We start from the raw sequence: 19,873 nt of genomic DNA on the forward strand, positions 1-19,873 counted from the left end.
TGAGCTCCCAGACAGGCTGTGGTGCTACTTGATAGCCTTGGATGCTGTGTTACATAACATCTCATATGTACTCAGTTGGATTCATGTCTGTGGAACATAGGGGCCAGTCAATGGCATCAATTCCTTTGTCATTTAAAACTGCCTATACACTTTGGCTACATGAGGGAGGCCAGGAGAAATCCAGAGCCCACTGTACCAACTGTCTGACAATGGCTCATAGAATTTCATCCCAGTATGTAACAGCAGTAAGGGTACTATTGGCTAGTGTGTGGAGGTCTATGCGACCTTGAAATGCATATTCCTCCCAGGACTCTCACTCACCCACTGCCAACAACAGTCATACTGGATAATGTTGCAGGCAGGATAACTTTCCCCTTGGCATCTCCAGACTCTCATCCTTGAGGACTTCAGTGAGATAATTGTGAGCCTGCCAAATTTAGTGTTCTCTGAAAAATGCCAATCATGGTGCTGGTTCCACTAGAAAATATTGTGTCTATATGCCCCAGTCAGAAACATGTAGACTAATATCCTACTAGAAGTATTTTGCTCCTTCTGCTCCTTTTTGCACAAAAGGAGCAGAGACTCATCATGCGGCTGGGTTGTTGCTCTTCTATGAGCCCATCCAGGACTCCTTGTGCAATGGCCCATCTCCCGGTATCTCCTTCATGCTCTTGAAACTGTTCTCATGGACACTCCATACCTCCTTTCAACAGCACTGCCTGTGCAAACTGAGCAATTATTGCATCATGCTATAAATCGTGACAACAAACTAATTTTTACAGTTAGGAAGGGTAAGGAAGAAAAAATGAGAGTAATTGTCTGTGGAAATAAAAAACGAAAACAAAATAAAGAGACATTGTTGTTCAGGCATGTTGATTAATAATAACAAATATTTTTTCACACAGTAATATTATGTATAGTATGATTTATACTTCAGAGATTATACTTATACACATGCTACCCACAGAGGGCAAAATTGTTCGCAGCCTAATGTCACTACAAAACACACAGTTCTAAAGATTTGGTCATACCTCTAGATTTGAATTTGAAATATAAAACTTTTCTTGAAATTAGCTTTGATTTGATTCACTGTACATTAATATACTTTGCATTTTGTTTACTTTGTCTTTCAGTTTTTGGTGAAGATCTACATTCCAGCTTATATTTTGTCAATGCATCTCTGCAAGAGGTAGTGTTCTCCAGCACTACAGGGGCACTGGTGCCGTGTCCGGCAGCGGCCGTGCCCCCCGCTACGCTGCGCTGGTACCTGGCCACTGGGGAGGAGATCTACGATGTGCCAGGCATCCGACACGTGCACCCGAATGGCACGCTGCAAATCTACGGCTTCCTCCCCTCCAGCTTTAGTAACCTAATCAATGACAACACTTACTATTGCACAGCCGAGAATCCGTCAGGAAAGATCAGGAGCCAAGACTTGCACATCAAGGCTGGTGAGTTTTTATAAAACTATTTTAAATCATTAACTTGTTCCCTTGTTGGTCAGAGTAATCAGTTTATAACGTTTACTGATATCTATACACTTATTGATACATAGATACTGAGATGGATAGGTAATTTGTTAATAATGTTAATATAATTACTTTTCTTTAATTTGGGAATAAAAGGGCCCTTTTTGGTTTAAAAACTAAAACTTTAAATAATTCCTTTAGTAAGACAGAGTACATGTGTGTGAATGAGAGGGAGGGCAGTGGAGTGATGCGGTTGCAGGGAGAAGAGGTGGAGAAGGTGGAGGAGTTCAGGTACCTGGGGTCAACAGTGCAAAGTAATGGAGAGTGTGTTAGGGAAGTAAAGAAAAGAGTGCAGGCAGGGTGGAGTGGGTGGAGAAGAGTGACAGGAGTGATTTGTGATAGAAGAGTATCTGCAAGAATGAAAGGGAAAGTTTATAGGACTGTGGTGAGACCTGCGATGTTGTATGGATTAGAGACAGTGGCATTGAGTAGAAAACAGGAGGTGGAGCTGGAGGTAGCAGAGCTGAAGATGTTGAGGTTTTCGTTGGGAGTGACGAGGATGGACAAGATTAGAAATGAGTTTATTAGAGGGACAGCACATGTAGGATGTTTTGGTGACAAGGTGAGGGGGGCGAGATTGAGATGGTTTGGACATGTGCAGAGAAGGGACATGAATTATATTGGTAGAAAAATGCTGAAGATGGAGCCACCAGGTAGGAGGAAAAGAGGAAGGCCAAGGAGGAGGTTCATGGATGTGGTGAGGGAAGACATGCAGGTAGTTGGTGTAAAAGAGGCAGATATAGAGGACAGGGTGGTATGGAGACGGATGATCCGCTGTGGCGACCCCTAATGGGAGCAGCCGAAAGAAGAAGAAGAAGAAGAAGAAGAAGTAAGCATAAAAACCAAAAATTTGCTTTAGTGACTTAATTGAAGTGTGACATGTACACTAGTAGAGGACCTACAGCCAGATACACACAAGAAAAAGTTAAATGACTACAGTGACTGATGTTAAGATTAAGGAAGGGAGAATGTGTGAGGTAGTCTTGTTGGGAATCAAACTTGAGTCTATAGTGGGAGATAGTAAGTTAGTTATGTGAGCACTACGGGGTGGTGAGAAGGTGAGGTGCAGACCTGGGAAGTGCCAAGGCTGGGGCTCGAAATCAGGTTGAAGGTCGAAGGTTGAAGGTCCCCCGCTCCTTCATTTTTTATTTCTCTCTCATCCAGGAGTTTCATCAAAACACCCTTACAAGCGAGCTAGGTCGGCAAAAGGTTCCCATTGCAGAGGGGGTACTGTCACGAGCTGGACTCACCTCCCATGTTTCCTACTCTGTGTGTGTATGTGTTTGTGTGTGGCTTGTCCACCCAGCTCAGCAGTGCACCTGCAGCTCATTCCTCAACCTGATTTCGGGAGTGCTTGTGCTTTGCTAAACACCTTGCAAAAATCATGGTATTTGCAAGGGACAGTAGACATGTTGTAGATCTGCAGGGGTCCCATTTATACCACTGGGAGAAAAGGCTCACTTCAGGCAGGTGGACTGGCAAAAGAGCCTCCACTTGACAATTCTCCCCTCTATCCAGTCAATGTGGGGATTGTGTTTAGCAAGCCAGGAGTGTTACAGCACAAAGGGCTAGTGAGGGGATCAGGTTCAGCTGGACCTGTTCACAGTAATTCCCAGAGTGAAAAAGAAGAAGGGGCCTGAGCGAGACAGAGAATCTACAAGTGGGCAAAACTGGTGATGCATCCTAGGCACAGAAACATTTGAATTAGAATAGGGAAAAAGTAAGCACGAAAGGTATCACAGTAAGGGCTGGAACAATTTGGTAATGAACGGCTGAAAGAACAGGGTTTTAATATGCTGCCGTCTGAGAGGAATGAGCTGCAGGTGCGCTGTTTCTCCTTCAGTGTTTTTACTTTATTACATTAATAGTGCATACATTCAAACTATTAAGCTACACGTATGCAATTAATTAATAGAGTTAATAACCCAGGATATGTTTGATATTTGATCAAAGTAGATATATTTATAATATATGATATCAAAGCAGCTACATTTAGTTTTGATGACAGCTTGGCAAACTCATAGCATTCTCTCAACAGATTTATAAGAAAACACCTGGAATGGTTTTTAATTCACAGATGTGCCCTGTCACGAGTTTATTGTGACAGTTCTTGCCTTTTAAAGATGACTTGTGCAAATCTAATTTATGGCAAGAAATACTCATTTAAGTAAAGATAAAAAATCCAGAATAACTTTTAAAAAATGAAGGTCAGTCAATCCGAACAATTTAAAGAACTTTAAATGTATCCACAAGTGCAGTCTCCAAACCATCAAACACTATGAAACAGGCTCTCATAAGGACTGTTTTAGGAAAGAAAGACCAAGCGCTACCTCTGCTGCAGAGGATGAGTTTATTAAAAATGCCAGCATCAAAAACTGCCCCTTTACGTAAATGCTTCTCAGAGTTCAGGTTTAACATCCACTATTCAGCTGAGGCTGCGTGAGTCAGGCCGTCATGGTCGATTAGCAGCAAAGAAACCATTACTTCGAAAGAACAACGAGCACAAGAGATTTGCTTCTGGCAAGTAACATGAGGGATAACAATTGGATCAGTAAAAAAACTGCCCTTTGGTCTGATGAGTCAAATTTGAGTTTTTAGTTCTAACCATCATGCCTTTCTAAGACGTACAGAGGGTAAATGGATGGGTCCAAGATGTGTGGTGACCCCTGTAAATCATGGAGGACAAGGTGTGATGGTGGTGCTTTGCTGGTGACACTGTTGGTGACTTAGTCAAAACACACTTAGTGGCTTCTTTGAAGAATTGCAAAAAAAATATCAAACATATTCTATATAATTCCATGCCTATTTTTTAAGTCTTTACTATTAATGTACAATGTAAAAAAAAAAAAACAGTAAAGGAGAAGGTGTGTTAAAAAACGTTTAACTTCACCATACAAAAACAATGTCTCAAAGCATACGTCCAAGCTCTGAAAGGTGGCAGGGTCACCAGCGGGGTGTTGTCACGAACAGGAACCTACAAATTGCACATGCAATGGCGCCGATGCTAGCTTCTGCAAATAAAATGGAAGCGCGGCAGGGATGCAGGGAGTGTGGCTTGGAGATGCAGCATCTTGTTCCTTCAGGAAAATAGGGGTTACACACAAAACCTAGAGACGTTCCCTTTTAGATCTCGAGCTGTGAGAGGACTCATATGAAGATAAAATAGCATCCACAATCCACCTACTAAAAGTCTGCTTGTTAGCAGGAAACCCTTTCCTATAGGGGCCATAGCAGACAAACAGCTGCTCCAACTTCCTCCACGGATTTGCCCCTGTTTTGTTTCTCCTGGTAAGGGGCTTGAAAAGGAGGAGGGTAAAATGCCTGCAGCACAACAGGTTGTTGGGGAACCGCGGGCACCCTTAGGTACCACCTCGGCCAATTGCTCGAAGGGGGGCTCTGGCAGAGCCTCCAGCATGATGGCCAAGTCCCACTCAAGCACTCTGGGTTATGTCCCGGGCCTCAGCCTCCGGGTGCCACGCAGGAAGTGTGTCAAAAAAGGGCGTCTACCCAGCGACTGCCCAGCAAGTGGAGCACAAAAAGCCGTGATAGCGAACACGTAACCCTTCAGGGTCGAAGGAGCCAACCCTGTGGCAAACTGTTTCTGCAGGAACTCCAGCACTGAACCAAGCGGGAGTTAACTGGGTCCAATTGGTAGTGCTCGCATTTAGGATTGGAGGATGGTCTTAACTACCTCAGTATAGAAACCAGCTGCTAAGAACTGTGCCCCCTCAGGCGCCACGGCCTCCGTAACTCTGGGCAGGGTGAACCAAGTTACTCACGACGTGGAAGAGGGGATGCCTCCTGGGAGAAATTTTCCAAGGAGGTTTCTTGAGGAGGGACACCAGGTCCGTGACCATGGTCTGCCCAGCCATCGAGGTGCCACCAGGAGGAGACGGACTCCATCCTGGCGAACTCTTCAGAACTTTCAGTAGCACCCCACCCAGTGAGGGATGCATCTGTCGCTAGCATTACGTGATGACAAGGAGCTTCCAAGATGGGGCCTTAGGACAGGAGCACAGGCTCTTTCCACATATTTAAGGCTCGAAGAGCTTGCCACGATACCTTAAGAGTGCTGACTGGATTGCCCTTGCAGGAGAAGCCTCTGTCTCTGAGCCACCACTGGAGGGGTCTCATGTGCAGGAGACCAGTGGAATCACACTGGATGCTGCTGCCATGAACTTCACAGTGAGTGACTGGCCTTCTCTCATTTTCTTGACTGTTGTGAGGATAGCTTTTATCCGAGCGGGAGACAGCTGTGCCTGCATAACAGTCGAGTCCCACACCACTCCTAAGAAATTGGTTCCATTTACTGGAGAAAACACACTCTTCTTGGTGTTTAGTCTTAACCCCAGCTCTTTTATACATGCTTGCTTTTAGTGCTCATGCCTGCACAGATTCACACACAAAGTGCTTACCTGAACAAACAGAAGCTAGCGTTGGCTCCACTGCATGTGCATTTTGTAGCTTCCTGGTTGTCACATGTGCTGTGGCGTCTTGCCGTTTGCCGGATTACACACGTGATTCAAAGCGTGAACAACACAGAAGCGTTCCCAAAGGGTAGCAACGCAGCTAGAGTTCCTGAAAGGGAAATTCTATTGCATTACTTGTTTTTATTTGAAACATTGTAAATATTATGCTGTACTATTGGTATCTAACATTAACAGGTTGTAATTATTTGTATATTATGCATCTAAGAAAATAATAAACACATTATCACTGTTTACATTGTTAATTATTAAACATTTAATAACTTTGTGACATAAAAAAACAATACAAGTAAAAAAATGTGTAAGAATATAAAATGAACAAGGAAAAAATATCTTGAGGACAAGCTTTTGTTGCAAATACAATGTGCATATCTCTTACATATATTTCTGATTACAGTAATGGGATATATTGCAATATTATACCTATATATTCTTTATTGTGACAGTGTAATTTAATATTTTTATTTATTAAATCAATAGCTACAGCCATATTCACTGAATTTGTACAATGTTACTATGTGGATTTTTGGCAGATTATAAACTTTTTTTTTTTTTTAAGATCCTGTAATGAGCAATGACATTTATCTACAAAAATTCTATAAAATGTATTCATTTTACAAAAACAGCTAATCTGCTCTCAGTTTCATATGCAGGATTCTATTATGCATTCTTTTTAGATGCATTTATCCTTCTACTCTTTGAACAGAAAGGGTTAAGGGTCTTGCTCGAGGCCCCAACAATGACGACTTGTTGATGCTGGGGCTTGAACCCTTAACCTTCAAATCAGTAACCAAGTACACAGTGCTAGCGCTAGCTATAGGCAGAGCAAGGAATTGCCTAGAGCCTTGGGTTTGCATGGGGTGTAAGACAAGGCGTAAGACAAGGCGTAAGACAAGGCTCTTTATCCATTGGATATAAATAACTGTCACTCACCTGAAGTGGAACCAGTTAATATCACCGATTAATGTGAGTTCCCATCATCTGAATGCATTTTGACACTGCCGAAACGAATGCCTCCCTAAGAGGTTGCTAAGTGAGAATCTAAACATGCATGCAAAGAAACCGCAGCTTGTGATGCAGCTATGTAGGCTGTCATCATGTATTTTTAATTATCAAATGCTACTGAAATAAACGGAGCCTTACTCTGCCGATTCGCGTCAGAGCCATTTAAAGATGGATACTATTTGCAGCAAGTTATTCAAAACAAGTGACGACTAAAGAAAAAATTAAATAAAAATGTAAATAAAAACAGCAATCACAGATGCTAGATAATTACATTTTACCCCCGTTTTACTGTACAGGGTAGACAAAAATGTTCATTATTCCAAATAGTGTGTGTGTGTGTGTGTGTGTGTGTGTGTTACTGTAAATAAATTATTGAACAAAGTAAAGTCTTGCGTGATTTAGTCAGTGTCTGTGTGATTTATTTATAATAAAATTATAACCTTAAATTACTAGTTAGCATTTTAAAGTAAGGAGAAAACCATTATCAAAGCAAATTATTATTTTACATTATTATTTAAGATGGTTCCGATTACCTTTCACACATTTTTCTTTTTGTCTTCCTTTTTTTTTAGTTAAAGTTAAATTAATATACATTTGAATTTCATGTATATTATGTATATTTCATACATTTTCTGATAACAAAAAAGTACTGATAACAGGTTTTGTATAAATGAAAAGGTTAGAGATTAATTTGTTTTGAGTTTTTTGTATTTATTCTGAAAGGTAGAAGGAAGGAGGCTGGGGGGCTTCCGATACAAATTTGCCAAAGGCCTCTTATATGCCTAGAACTGGCCCTGCTAGAACACTTAAACACTGCAATAACACTTGCCAATTTTTTATGTAACTTGTCATGAAGCTGAGTTCAGAGAGCAAGGGTCAGCCATGTTATAGAGCCCCTGGTGCAGATAGGCTTACCTGCCTTGCTCAAAGGCCAAACAGTGGCAGCTTGGTAGTGCCGGGGCATCTACTGATCATTACTTATGATAATTAACCAGAGCCACTGCTCTTTTCTTTTGTCATGCTTCATAATTAAATGCCTGAATTTTGATACAGTTGAATACTTTAGTTGAAAACTAAAATATTTTATATTTTGTACACAAAAAGTTTTCATAATTTAGAGTTTATAATTAGAAGAAAACTAGACCAGACAAGACTCCTTGAACAGTGTGATGTTTTACTTGTTCATTCATAATACAAAAGTCTTAAATGTTATGATATTTATTATTAATATTAAATAAATTATAATAAATAATACATTTTATATTTAATAATACATTTGTATGTTGTTTCTTGCAAATGTATGTTTCAATCAAAACAATAAAGCAAAAAAATGTGAATAAATCTAAATAATATTGATGATAATAATAATAATAATAATAATAATAATAATAATAATAATAATAATAAAATGGCAATTGTGTCTTTGTTTCAGTATTTCGGGAACCGTACACGGTCCGTGTGGCGGACCAAAGAGTCATGAGAGGCAATACAGTGGTCTTCAAGTGCATTATCCCAGCCTCGGTAGAGGAGTATGTCACTGTTGTATCATGGGAGAAAGACACCGTCTCACTTGTCTCAGGTAAGAACTTACATTCAAGTTGAGTCTTACAGTCTTAATATATCAGCATTATTGTTTGTTTGGTTTCAGAATGCTTCCAATTCTAGACTGAGAGATTATAATTAGATTACACTTGCACACCTCACTATATTAAATATAATAGAGCATGGGCATGTGTATCGCACTAAAAATAAATATCATAAACAATGAAAATGGCCAGTTGGTCAATTATTATTACAGTGTTTTTATATTTAATTCTTAATATACTGTACATTGTCTGAGCAGTTTATTTTATAGCAATATTTCTCTCTAGGTTAAAACGGTAAATATGTTTATTGAACACACACACACACACACACACACAAAACAAAAATGTATATGTGTGTGTGTGTATATATATATATATATATATATATATATATATATATATATATATATATATATATACACACACACATATACATACATTTTTGTTTTGTGTGTGTGTGTGTGTGTGTGTGTGTGTGTGTGTGTGTGTGTGTGTGTGTGTTCAATAAACATATTTACCGTTTTAACCTAGAGAGAAATAAATACATTAAATAAATACCGCAATAAATACATTATTAAGCCAATATAATTGAATATTATAGATAATAGAATGTGTAACTCCCACACATTGTAATATTGTATGCATGATAATAGACTGTATGAAATATAATGGATAATAGACTGTATGAAATGAATTAAGGGAAAGTGCACACATTAAACCTGAAAGTTGGGATATTGAATGTAAAAGTGGCAAATACTGTTTTATTTACTGTATTTTATTATTATTCACACATATGGAAATTACACATCTGAGATCCTAGTGCATGAGTGGAACTAGAAGAAATATTTAATGTATTATGTTTATACTGAATAAAGAATGCAGTTAAAAATTGCCATATTTCATAAATTAATAGCCATACCCACCTTCTCATATTGTCCTTTTTTAAACCTGAACTTCTGAAGACCCTAAGCTTTAGGGTATAAATATGGAAAGAAAAGGTGTTTTAAGTGTTGTATAATAAAAAATTATTAATTTTAAGCATAGTTTAAATCAGGAGTTTTGGTTCTGTTTAGAGGAAATAAAGGGATAATGGGAAGAAAAGTCTCTCACTGGATTTTTAGAAATCTTGATCATTTATCTTTTGGCCTGTTAAACATAAACAGACTGTACAGGATTCAGAATCCTCACCCCTACTTCTAAATCAAGACTAGTGATAGCTATTATTTATAATTCTACTTAGTTCTTTTTAGTTCTAGTCATTTCAGTGATTCGGCTCTTGTCAGTTTAATGCTTTAATATGCCATAATTACCACAAATCCATGACTGTAGTACATTGCTTTACATCTCACTTTATGTTTAATAAGATTATTATTATTATTGATTGGTTTTTACTCTGTGGTATACAGTAGGCCAAGTCTAGTTTTGCTTTTCTGATGGAAAAGATGCAGCAAAAACCACGAAATATGGCCTAAATAATTGTATTCGCAATGCACTTATATCTCAGTCTTATAATGAGTCCTATATTTTTTTTAAACTGAGATTTTCTGAGTAAAAACGAGTTTGAGTGCTTGTATTTGCCAATACAAATGAAATAAAAAGATAATATAGTTTTACTCAAAGAAAAATGTTTATATCCAGCAATAATGTGTTTATAATTCAGTGCATAATCTTAATATGTAATTGCATCAGTCTACATGAATAAGAATGGTCGCTATCTATCGATCTAACTGTGATAGAAGCTAAGAACCAGATTATCTATGAATAAAGCTCCTTAAATTCCTTTACCCAATGGAAACAATGGCAGTGGTAGCATACAATGAGAGAGAAAATGTCCTGTGTACCTATACACCTTTCTATTATGCTCTAAAAAATAAATGCTGCTTCTTCTTGTGCTTTTTTTTTTTCCTCACTGATTGTTAAGCAGTACAAATATCACTGGAAATTCATTTGGGGTCATTTTGCTGATTTCCTTAAGTAATAGGTAGATTAGATTAGTTTGCATGCATTTGGGCAGCTGTCGGGTTTTCACATGATTTCTTTGTGCATTTTGGTGCGTAGTGAGAAAGTGATAGTGAGGGTTTTTCTGTGGTTTACAGATTAAGTGGTCAGTAAGACAGACAGACACAGATATTAAATTATGTTCTGTTGGTTCTCAGTTTCATCTGCTTATGCTGAGTGTATGTGTTTTCCAAAGCTCAGATTTGAAACCAGCCTTTGGCAAAACTGTTGTTGTTGTTGTTGTTGTTTTGAGTGGTGCAGCAGCAATAGCGCTCATCAAGGTCATGGGTTTTAAAACATCATGATGATGTAGCCATATGTAATCTGGAATTCTTATATGTAAAAAAGGGCAGATAGTTCCTTCAAAAGTCTTATAAAGGGCACCAGTCTGAAATAATGCAGACTTTACCATCCCTTGTAGCTATAGTAAATGTCGTGATACAGAAGAGCTGTCTATTCAGTTAAAAATCAACAAAGTGTCAAAAGTAGGACAAAATCATAAAAAACTGTTTCACTGTTAATGGTCAAGATGTGCCATGCATATTCCTGTCTGAACAAATTAATTTCTGAATGAATAATTTCTGAAATTATTAAATAGATAACATTTCTTCTTCTTTTCCTTCTGCACCATACTATTCATTGTGTACAAAATATCAAGGTCATTACAGTCAACCTAAATAATTTTTTGGAGATGCCTTCACAGACTCAGTTCTCAGTTCTCAACACATATCATACTCCCTGTGACATATCCAGGAATCACTTTTTGACCACTATGTACTTCATACAGATACTGGGTAGATGTTGGATCCTGCTATATTGTTCATATTGCTTCAGAATACATGGAAACTGGAAAATATTTCAGCCACCAAATGTATAAACCAGGAATCTGATGCAAGAGATATTCAGGAGATTCAGGAGATTCAGCTGGCCAGTAACTAATCAAGCAAAGTTATTGGATTACTTACAAAGCAAGCAGGATCATCTAAATTTTAATAATGTTAAAGCCAGGACTAGGAAAATGAAAGTGTAGATTGAATTCCAAGTTGCTTATTATTAGTGCATTCTGCTGAGGTCCCCTGGTAGTGGTTCGCTGGTGGTCTAGTGGTTAGGATGCGGCACTCTCACCGCTGCGGCCCGGGGTTCGATCCCTGGTCAGGGAACCAACCCCAGCCACTCTTAGTGCCAGTCCCAAGCCTGGATAAATGGGAGGGTTGTGTAAGGAAGGGCATCCAGTGTAAAAAATTGTGCCAAATCAAACATGTGGATGATCTGCTGTGGTGACCCCTAATGGGAGAAGCCGAAAGAAAGAAAGTGCATTCAGTTTGCTTGGTATAAATTCTCTTAAAAGGCCATATATATATATATATTTATATATATATATATATATATATATATATATATATATATATATATATATATATATATTTATAGTGGGGCAAATACGTATTTGATACACTGCCAATTTTTCAAGTTTTCCCACTTACAAACAACGGAGAGATCTGTCATTTTCATCGTAGGTAAACCTTTACTGTGAAAGACAGAATCTAAAAAAAAAAACCCAGAAAATCACATTTTATGATTTTTAAATAATTAATTTCCATCTTATTGCATGAAATAAGTATTTGATCACCTAGGTCTCTCACAGACCTGTTAGTTTGTCTTTAATAAGTCCTCCTATCCTTCACTCATTACCTGTATTAATTGCACCTGTTTGAATTCGTTACCTGTATAAAAGACACCTGTCCACAAACTCAGTCAATCAGACACCAACCTCTCCACTATGGGCAAGAGCAAAGAGCTGTCTAAGGACACTAGGGACAGAAATGTAGAGCTGCACAAGGCTGGGATGGGGCTACAGGACAATAGGCAAACGGCTTGGTAAAAAGGCAACAACTGTTGGCACAATTATTAGAAAATGGAAGAAATTCAAGATGACTGTCAATCTCCCTCCGACTGGGGCTCCATGCAAGATCTCGCCTCGTGGAGTATTAATGTTTGTGAGAAAGGTAAGGGATCAGCCTAGAACTACACGGAAGGACTTGGTCAATGACCTAAAGAGAGCTGGGACCACTGCTCAAGCCAGCACATGTCCAGGTTTGCCAAAGACCATCTGGATGATCCAGAGGAGGCATGGGAGAAGGTCATGTGGTCAAATGAGACCAAAATAGAACTTTTTGATATAAACTCCACTCACCGTGTTTAAAGGAAGAACAAGGATTAGTACAATCCCAAGAACACCATCTCAACCGTGAAGCATGGGGGTGGAAACATCATGCTTTGGGGGTGCTTTTCTGCAAAGGGGACAGGACGTTTTGAGGGGAGGATGAATGGGGCCATGCATCACAAGAATTGGAGCAACAACCATCTTCCCAGACCATTGAAGATGGGTCGTGGCTGGGTCTTCCAGCATGACAATGACCCCAAACACACTAGGAGTGGCTCCGTAAGAAGCATTTCAAGGTCCTGGAGTGGCCTAGCCAGTCTCCAGACCTGAACCCATTAGAAAATATATGGAGGAAGCTGAAACTCTGTGTTGCACAGCGACAGCCCCAAAACCTGAAAGATCTGGAGAAGACCTGTATTAAGGAGTGGGCCAAAATCCCTGTTGCAGCGTGTGTAAACCTAGTCAAGAACTACAGGAAATGTCTGACCTCTGTAATTGTAAACAAAGTTCTCTGTACCAAATATTAAGTTCTATTTTTCTATTGAATCAAATACTTATTTAATGCAATAAAATTGAAATTAATTATTTAAAAGTCATACAATGTTATTTTCTGGATTTTTCTTTTTTAGATTTTGTCTCTTACAGTTAAGGGGTGGGTACCTACGATGAAAATTACAGATCTCTCCATTTTTTTTAAGTGGGAAAACTTGAAAACCCGCAAGTGTATCAAATTCTTATTCACCCCACAGTATATACAAAATGCTGGATTTCAGTGCCATGCATTGACCTGCTTGCCACTGTTCAAATAAGCAATCTGAACCTACCATTTGAATTTCTGCTTCAAGAACAGACAATATTTCTTACTCAGATGCATAGACAGGATAAAATATTCATCTTCTTCTTTCCGCTGGCATAAATCAGCATTTAGAATGGACGACACGAATTATCCAGCCGTACAATCCCTCTGACGCTGGTGATTTTCCAGCAAATCATGGAGAAGATGAAATGCATAATTACATGGCCGGGCTTGTCTTAATTAATGAAATGTGATTGAAAATATAATTACAATATGAATTACCTCTCAAAATAAGGACTGCTTAGTAGTCATTTGAAGCGGAGGCCCTGCTTTAAATGTGAATGAACGGAATCTAATGATGCCACTAACTTACCATTAACCTGTCATGCATTTAAAAACCCGAGCGCGATGGGCACTTTCGAATTCACGGCCATGCGCCTGTCTCCCGCCCCTCTCGGGCTTTTGATAAACAATTGACCATGCTAATGAAGAGATGAAAGGGCCTGCAGGTGAAAGGGATGTGTGCTCTTTCTGTTTGGAGTTTCCTGTGTGTTGTATGCAGTCTGATGCCCCTCACAGGGCTTTTATTTCATGTCGAAAGTGGCATAGGCGCTGAATATAGAAAAGTAATATGATGGAGGCTCTCTCTTTCTCTCTCTCTCTCTCTCATTCTCTCTTTCTCTCTCTCTCAATTTCTCTCAATTTTATTTGCTGCCCTTTATGCCTTTTGTTCTTCGACTCATCCTTTTGATCTGGTTCATTGTCCCAGGTTGAATGATGCAACATGAGTATTGTTGTTGTTGTTTTTTTGTTTGTTTGTTTTTGGGTTTTTTTACTTTCTTTTTGTGTTTTAAATGGTGGACCACTATAAGAGAAAATAAAAAGGAAGTGCCCTGCACAATATCATATATATATAACCCATTTTGCATCCTGTTCTTTTAGAATAGATCCAGTTTCCAATCTAATATATCTGGATTATATATGGGCATGCTTTTCGCTACTAAAAATAGTAAAAGAAATAGAAATTATGACAGAAATGGTTTCCACTACAAACACCATTGAAACCAGCAGCTGTTACCCAAGTGGTTTTCTTTACATAATTTGTTTATGTTCTTCATTAAAGCACTATCATCAATGAGCCAGTATAACCTTATTATAATTTGGATGCTTAATGACATCCTAGTGGTCTCTCTTGGTGTCCAGTAGATACCAAAATATCATTTACAACTTGTCTAGGGTGTACGTCTGGTCCTTAATGTTATCCAGTACCCATAACATGCCACTTATTGAAGGCATCAAACTACTAGAAAACCACAGAAGCCATTAGAGTATCTATTAAAACCTATACAATTCCCATTATAACCATTAACGCGATTACAATTTCAATGTTTTCCAGGTTTCTTGTTTTTAAGTAGATAATTAGACAGCAAAACTAAACAGTCATTGAAAATATATTAAGCAGTGACTGAAGTCTTCATCTCTTTTGCAGTGTCATAGCAGGCACAGGCTACACATTGGTTTTTGTTAGTTCTGCAAGATTTCTGAAATCAGAGAGCCATCTGGATGTGTTGCTGTTTCAACATCAATGTGTTAATTAACAACACACTTTTTTTCTTTGGCCTTATCACTGTTTCAGCAAAGTAGCTTTCTATATTAGTCTACAAAAAAGACTCTGACCACATTGCCTGATGATAAAATGCCTGCAAAAAGAAAGAAAGTTTTTAAACTCCCTTAAATGCCCTAGCTTTTTAATTATTCCGTTTATATACATTCACATTGTTTTAAAGAATAAATCACCCCTTTAACCATTAATAGAACTGATAATTTTGTTTTTTTGTATCGTCTCGATCAGATTGTCTGCATGCGAACCCACAGCCTGAACCAAGTATAAAAAAACAAGAAAAAAATCAGGAAATAGTACAGGGCAGGGGTCACCAACAGGGTAGCCCGCAAGGACCACATGAGTAGCCCGTGGGCCTTTTCTAAAAATAGCTGTTTCCTACTTTGTTAAATCATTGTTAATAATTATTATGAGAAATCATTAACATGGTCAGTGTCTTCACATAGATGAATATAATTAATTATTAATAATAACATATAATAAAATGTAAATTGAGCAAATTTTTTATTTCAGATCAAACTGAAAACTGTGTGTATCAAACTGGTAGCCCTTCACATTAATCGGTACCCAAGAAGTAGCTCCCAGTTTCAAAAAGGTTGGTGACCCCTGGTACAGGGACTGCAGTTTTCTAAACTGGTCCCAGCTCACCTTCTGTAGCAGATCGTATTTTGCATTTTATCCAATCACATGTATTCATCATTTTGCAGAAGGCAGTTCATCAGACCAGAGACTAGCTACAGAGCTTGAGACATTAGGTTGGAATGGGAGGATTGTTCACGTTTTCACCGATGGTTCCTTTTATTAAGTCTAGTCGGATTAGCAAACTGATAATCATCGTTTACAAAAAAAAAAAACAGTCACTGCCTTATTTAGTAATAATTAAACAACCTTATGGTTAAGCATGAAAAGGTGTTTGATCTCATGTTTACTCAAGCAACTCTCTTGTTTATAGTCTATAGTACATTATTTATTATATTATACAGTATATTTTATAGTATATTATTTTAGCTGATGTCTGCATTCAGGCTCAACTGTTACCCAGCCGATTGCACAAAGCCAGCTTTGGCATTTGGACGACAAAAATGCTGGATATGAAACTTAGAACACAGGTACTGGCAGCTTTGTATTGCTACAGGAAATAGGCAAGTGAGAAGTCTTAACACAAATGTTTTCATCACTGTGTGAGAGACAGTGGATTTGTGCACTCGCTAGACCAAAGTCAGCACAACCTTGAACAGAGAGCGAGAGAAAAAGAAGCCACAGAAATAAGCTCTTTATTGCTCCTTACTCAGCCAAGAGTGACACACACACACACACACACACACACACACACACACACACACACACACACACACACACACACACACACACACAGCAGACAAGGCGGCACTCAGCAACTGGATGCTGTGCAGAGTGAGTGCGTGAGTCCAGAATATTTCTGTTGTAAATAAGACACACCATCGACTGCACCATACAGGCACCAGTGTTACTTGTACATTCTCATTTCATCTCTCTCGTGCTCTTTCTCTCTCTCGCACGCTCTCTTTCTCACTTTCGCTCTCCTTTCCTCCCAACCTCTGTGCCTCCCTGTGCTGGCAGGCTTGGAAGTAAATTAGGTCAGGGCTCAAGGAGAAAGTGTGATCTCCTTGTAAACAGCAGCGCTGCAGCCACCAGCCAAGAGTCAGTAATTCACTAAACAGTGCACGCTTTAAAAACAATCAGATTAACATGTACTGTACAAATATATACGTTTAGAAGTATATTGCATAAAAGTGATGAGCTGCTAAGCTGCCAATTTTATAGTATATTACTATAGTATTAGAGTATAATACTATATATTGTAGTAATATTATACTACTAATTACACTCAGTATAATTCTTTTGTCAAAGACATACTAAAATATCTAGGGTTAGGGTCAGTATTTCACAAAAGTGAGTACGCCCCTAATTTTCAACAACCATTTTAGTATATCTTATCAAGAGACTATACTATACTCAGATATATTTTAGAGTAGTCTCCATGTGCAGCTTATATAGCAATTTAGATTAACTTTGAAAATAACTCATCAGACAGCGATTTTAGTCAAAATAGCTTGTAACAAAAGTGAGTACACCCTAAGTGATAACAGTTGTGTGTCATGGAACCGTGCAGAGCCACATGTCCTATCATCATGTTCATGTTTTTGTCTGCTTATCAGGACCATACAAATTTGTGTATCTTGTATTAAAGCAGTTAAGATTTGGTGCTTTGAGTACAATTCTCTAAAACTGACCACTTGATGTTCAACATGGCACCTCATGACAAAGACTCTCTGAGGATTTGAAAATTAGAATTGTTGCTCTCCACAAAGATGACCAAAGCTATAAGAAGATCGGTAAGGCCAGGGCCATACAGAGGTTTTCCAAGACGGGTTCCATTTGGAACAGACCTTGCAAGGGTCCATCAAAGAAGTTGAGTCCTCGTGCTGTGCATCAGGTGCAGAAGCTGCTTCGAAAAACAGACACATGAGAGCTGCAGCATTTTTGTTTGCAGAAGCGGAAGGTCCACTTGTGCTCAGACCGTACGCTGCACACTGCTACAAGTCAGATCCCAGAAGAAAGCTTCTTCTGAAGCTGGCTCATAAGAAAGCCCACAAACAGTTTGCTGAAGACAACCTGTCTAAGAGCATGAATTACTGGAACCATGTTCTGTGGTCTGATGAGACTAAGATAAACTTGTTTGGATCAGATGGCATCCAGCATGTTTGTCGACACCCTGGTGAGAAGTACCAAGGATATTCTGAAGTCAGAAAACTGGGCCAAACGGCAGTTTTTCAACATCGCAATGACCCCAAACACACCACCAATATGATATTGTATATATAATATAATATATGCCTTGCAGAGGAAGTTAAAGGTGAAAGTGATGGAGCGGCCAAGGATGTCTCCAAACCTGAACCCTATTGAGCACCTGTGGGGCATCCACAAGCGGAAAGTAGAGAAGCGCCATGTGTCTAACATCCAGCAGCTCTGTGATGTCATTATAGAGGAGTGGAAGAGGATCCCAGCAACAACCTGTGCAGCTCTGGTGAATTCCATGCCCAGCAGGATTAAGGCAGTGCTGGGTAACAATGGTGTTCACACAAAATATTGACATATTGGACACAGTTTTGACATGTTCACTTAGGGTGTACCCACTTTTGTTGCCAGTTATTTAGACAATAATAGCTGTATGTTGTGTTATGTACTGCTATATAAGCTGTACATTGACTGATCTGAAATATATATTCAAGTTTCATTTCCACAGTATTGCCTCTTGACATGATCTACTTAAATGGTTGCAGAAATGTGAGGGGTGTACTCACTTTTGGGAGATACTGCATAAAAAAAGATTATCTTTTATATTGTTTATTCTCAATATTTATGTCTGACTACTGGGCTATAATTGCAAGTGAACAAATGTATAATATCCTGTTATTTTTCATAGAAAAAAAAGTTTTTTTAAGTAAAAAGGAATAGTCAGATAAAGTTTAACCTCTGCAACCACAGAAAAATGGTTTAGAACATTTTAGAACTGTTGGTGTATATCAATCACTACATGCTCAGTGCAATGAAAAAAGTATATGGCATTGCACTAGCAAAAAAGTAGAAAAAATTATTATGTGAAAGGCAAGAAGAATGTAAGGTTTAACACAAAAAAAAAATCAGTATTTTGCATCATTAGTAATGAAGAACAGAAGTGAGAGAAACCGTCAGAGAAAGAAACAAAGGAAGTGAGAGTAAGTGTGAGAGAAAAATTATAAATTATAAAAATGCATGATTTGGATGTTGCCCTCAAAGATGCTGTATCTCAAGGAGCCATAATTGATCAACATCATGTTTCATACCCATTTCCTGACAATAAGATTTGTGTGATTTTTAAACATCCCATTCCACATTTGCTCCTATAATATCCTCAACTCTTTGGGAAGATGTTACTGATGTATGGGGAGGGGGCCTGGGGTGCAGTCAGCATTGCATTCATTCAAGGTGTTCGATAGGATTGAGGTCCGAGCTCTATAGAAGGCCCCTTCTAATCCAAATGTTCATGGAGCTGGCTTTGTGCGCAGGGGCATTGTCCTGCTGGACAAGATTTGGGTCTCCTAACTCAAATTACTGGAAAATTTGTAGTCGTTTTGACAGATATATTTTGCGACTCCAACTTTGTGGTAGCAGTTTGGGAAAGAACTACATATGGTTGGAAAAGTCAGGTGCATGGAGATATATGTATATATATATATATATAAAACAAAACGGATGCTTCTTTGCATTGCTCTGTGTTGGCAGTAAGGATGAAAATAATTAAAGGGCACTGTGTGTACGGCCACAAGGAACTCCACGTTAATCTTTAATAAGCACTGATGGGTTTATGGAATCTTGCTGTTTGGCAGTGCATGTCAAAGCAGGACTTTCCTGGCTTATGGATTACACCCCACTGGTGCACTGGACACAGTCCAGAGCCCAACATGGCAGCAATCCAACAGTCAGATTAGCAATAAGTGTGGCACAAGGTAATTATGTCCTGAACAACCAATTAATTTTGGTTTATATACTCCTGTAAATTTTGGGCTTGTGTTTACCTCTGGGCTGGGGTCAGCTGTGCTCACCTCTGCAAATGGAATAAGGGTAAGTGACAGGTGTTCTGGGCCAAGGTGGAATCATTCCATAT

At 38.7% G+C, this 19,873-nt stretch overlaps 1 protein-coding gene across 3 annotated transcripts in view; it reads left to right on the forward strand.

The window, feature by feature from the left end:
- Window positions 1-19,873, forward strand: part of dscamb (Down syndrome cell adhesion molecule b) — a 142,647-nt gene that overhangs the window by 24,777 nt on the left and 97,997 nt on the right. For all 3 annotated transcript variants that reach the window (XM_083525448.1, XM_083525449.1, XM_083525450.1), the window contains exons 2-3: window positions 1,134-1,451; window positions 8,454-8,600. In XM_083525448.1, the coding sequence (XP_083381574.1) occupies window positions 1,134-1,451; window positions 8,454-8,600 (465 nt within the window). The remainder of the gene's footprint in view (window positions 1-1,133; window positions 1,452-8,453; window positions 8,601-19,873) is intronic.

This window comes from Silurus aristotelis, assembly GCF_946808225.1.
Source record: "Silurus aristotelis genome assembly, chromosome: 22".
Lineage (NCBI taxonomy): Eukaryota > Metazoa > Chordata > Actinopteri > Siluriformes > Siluridae > Silurus > Silurus aristotelis.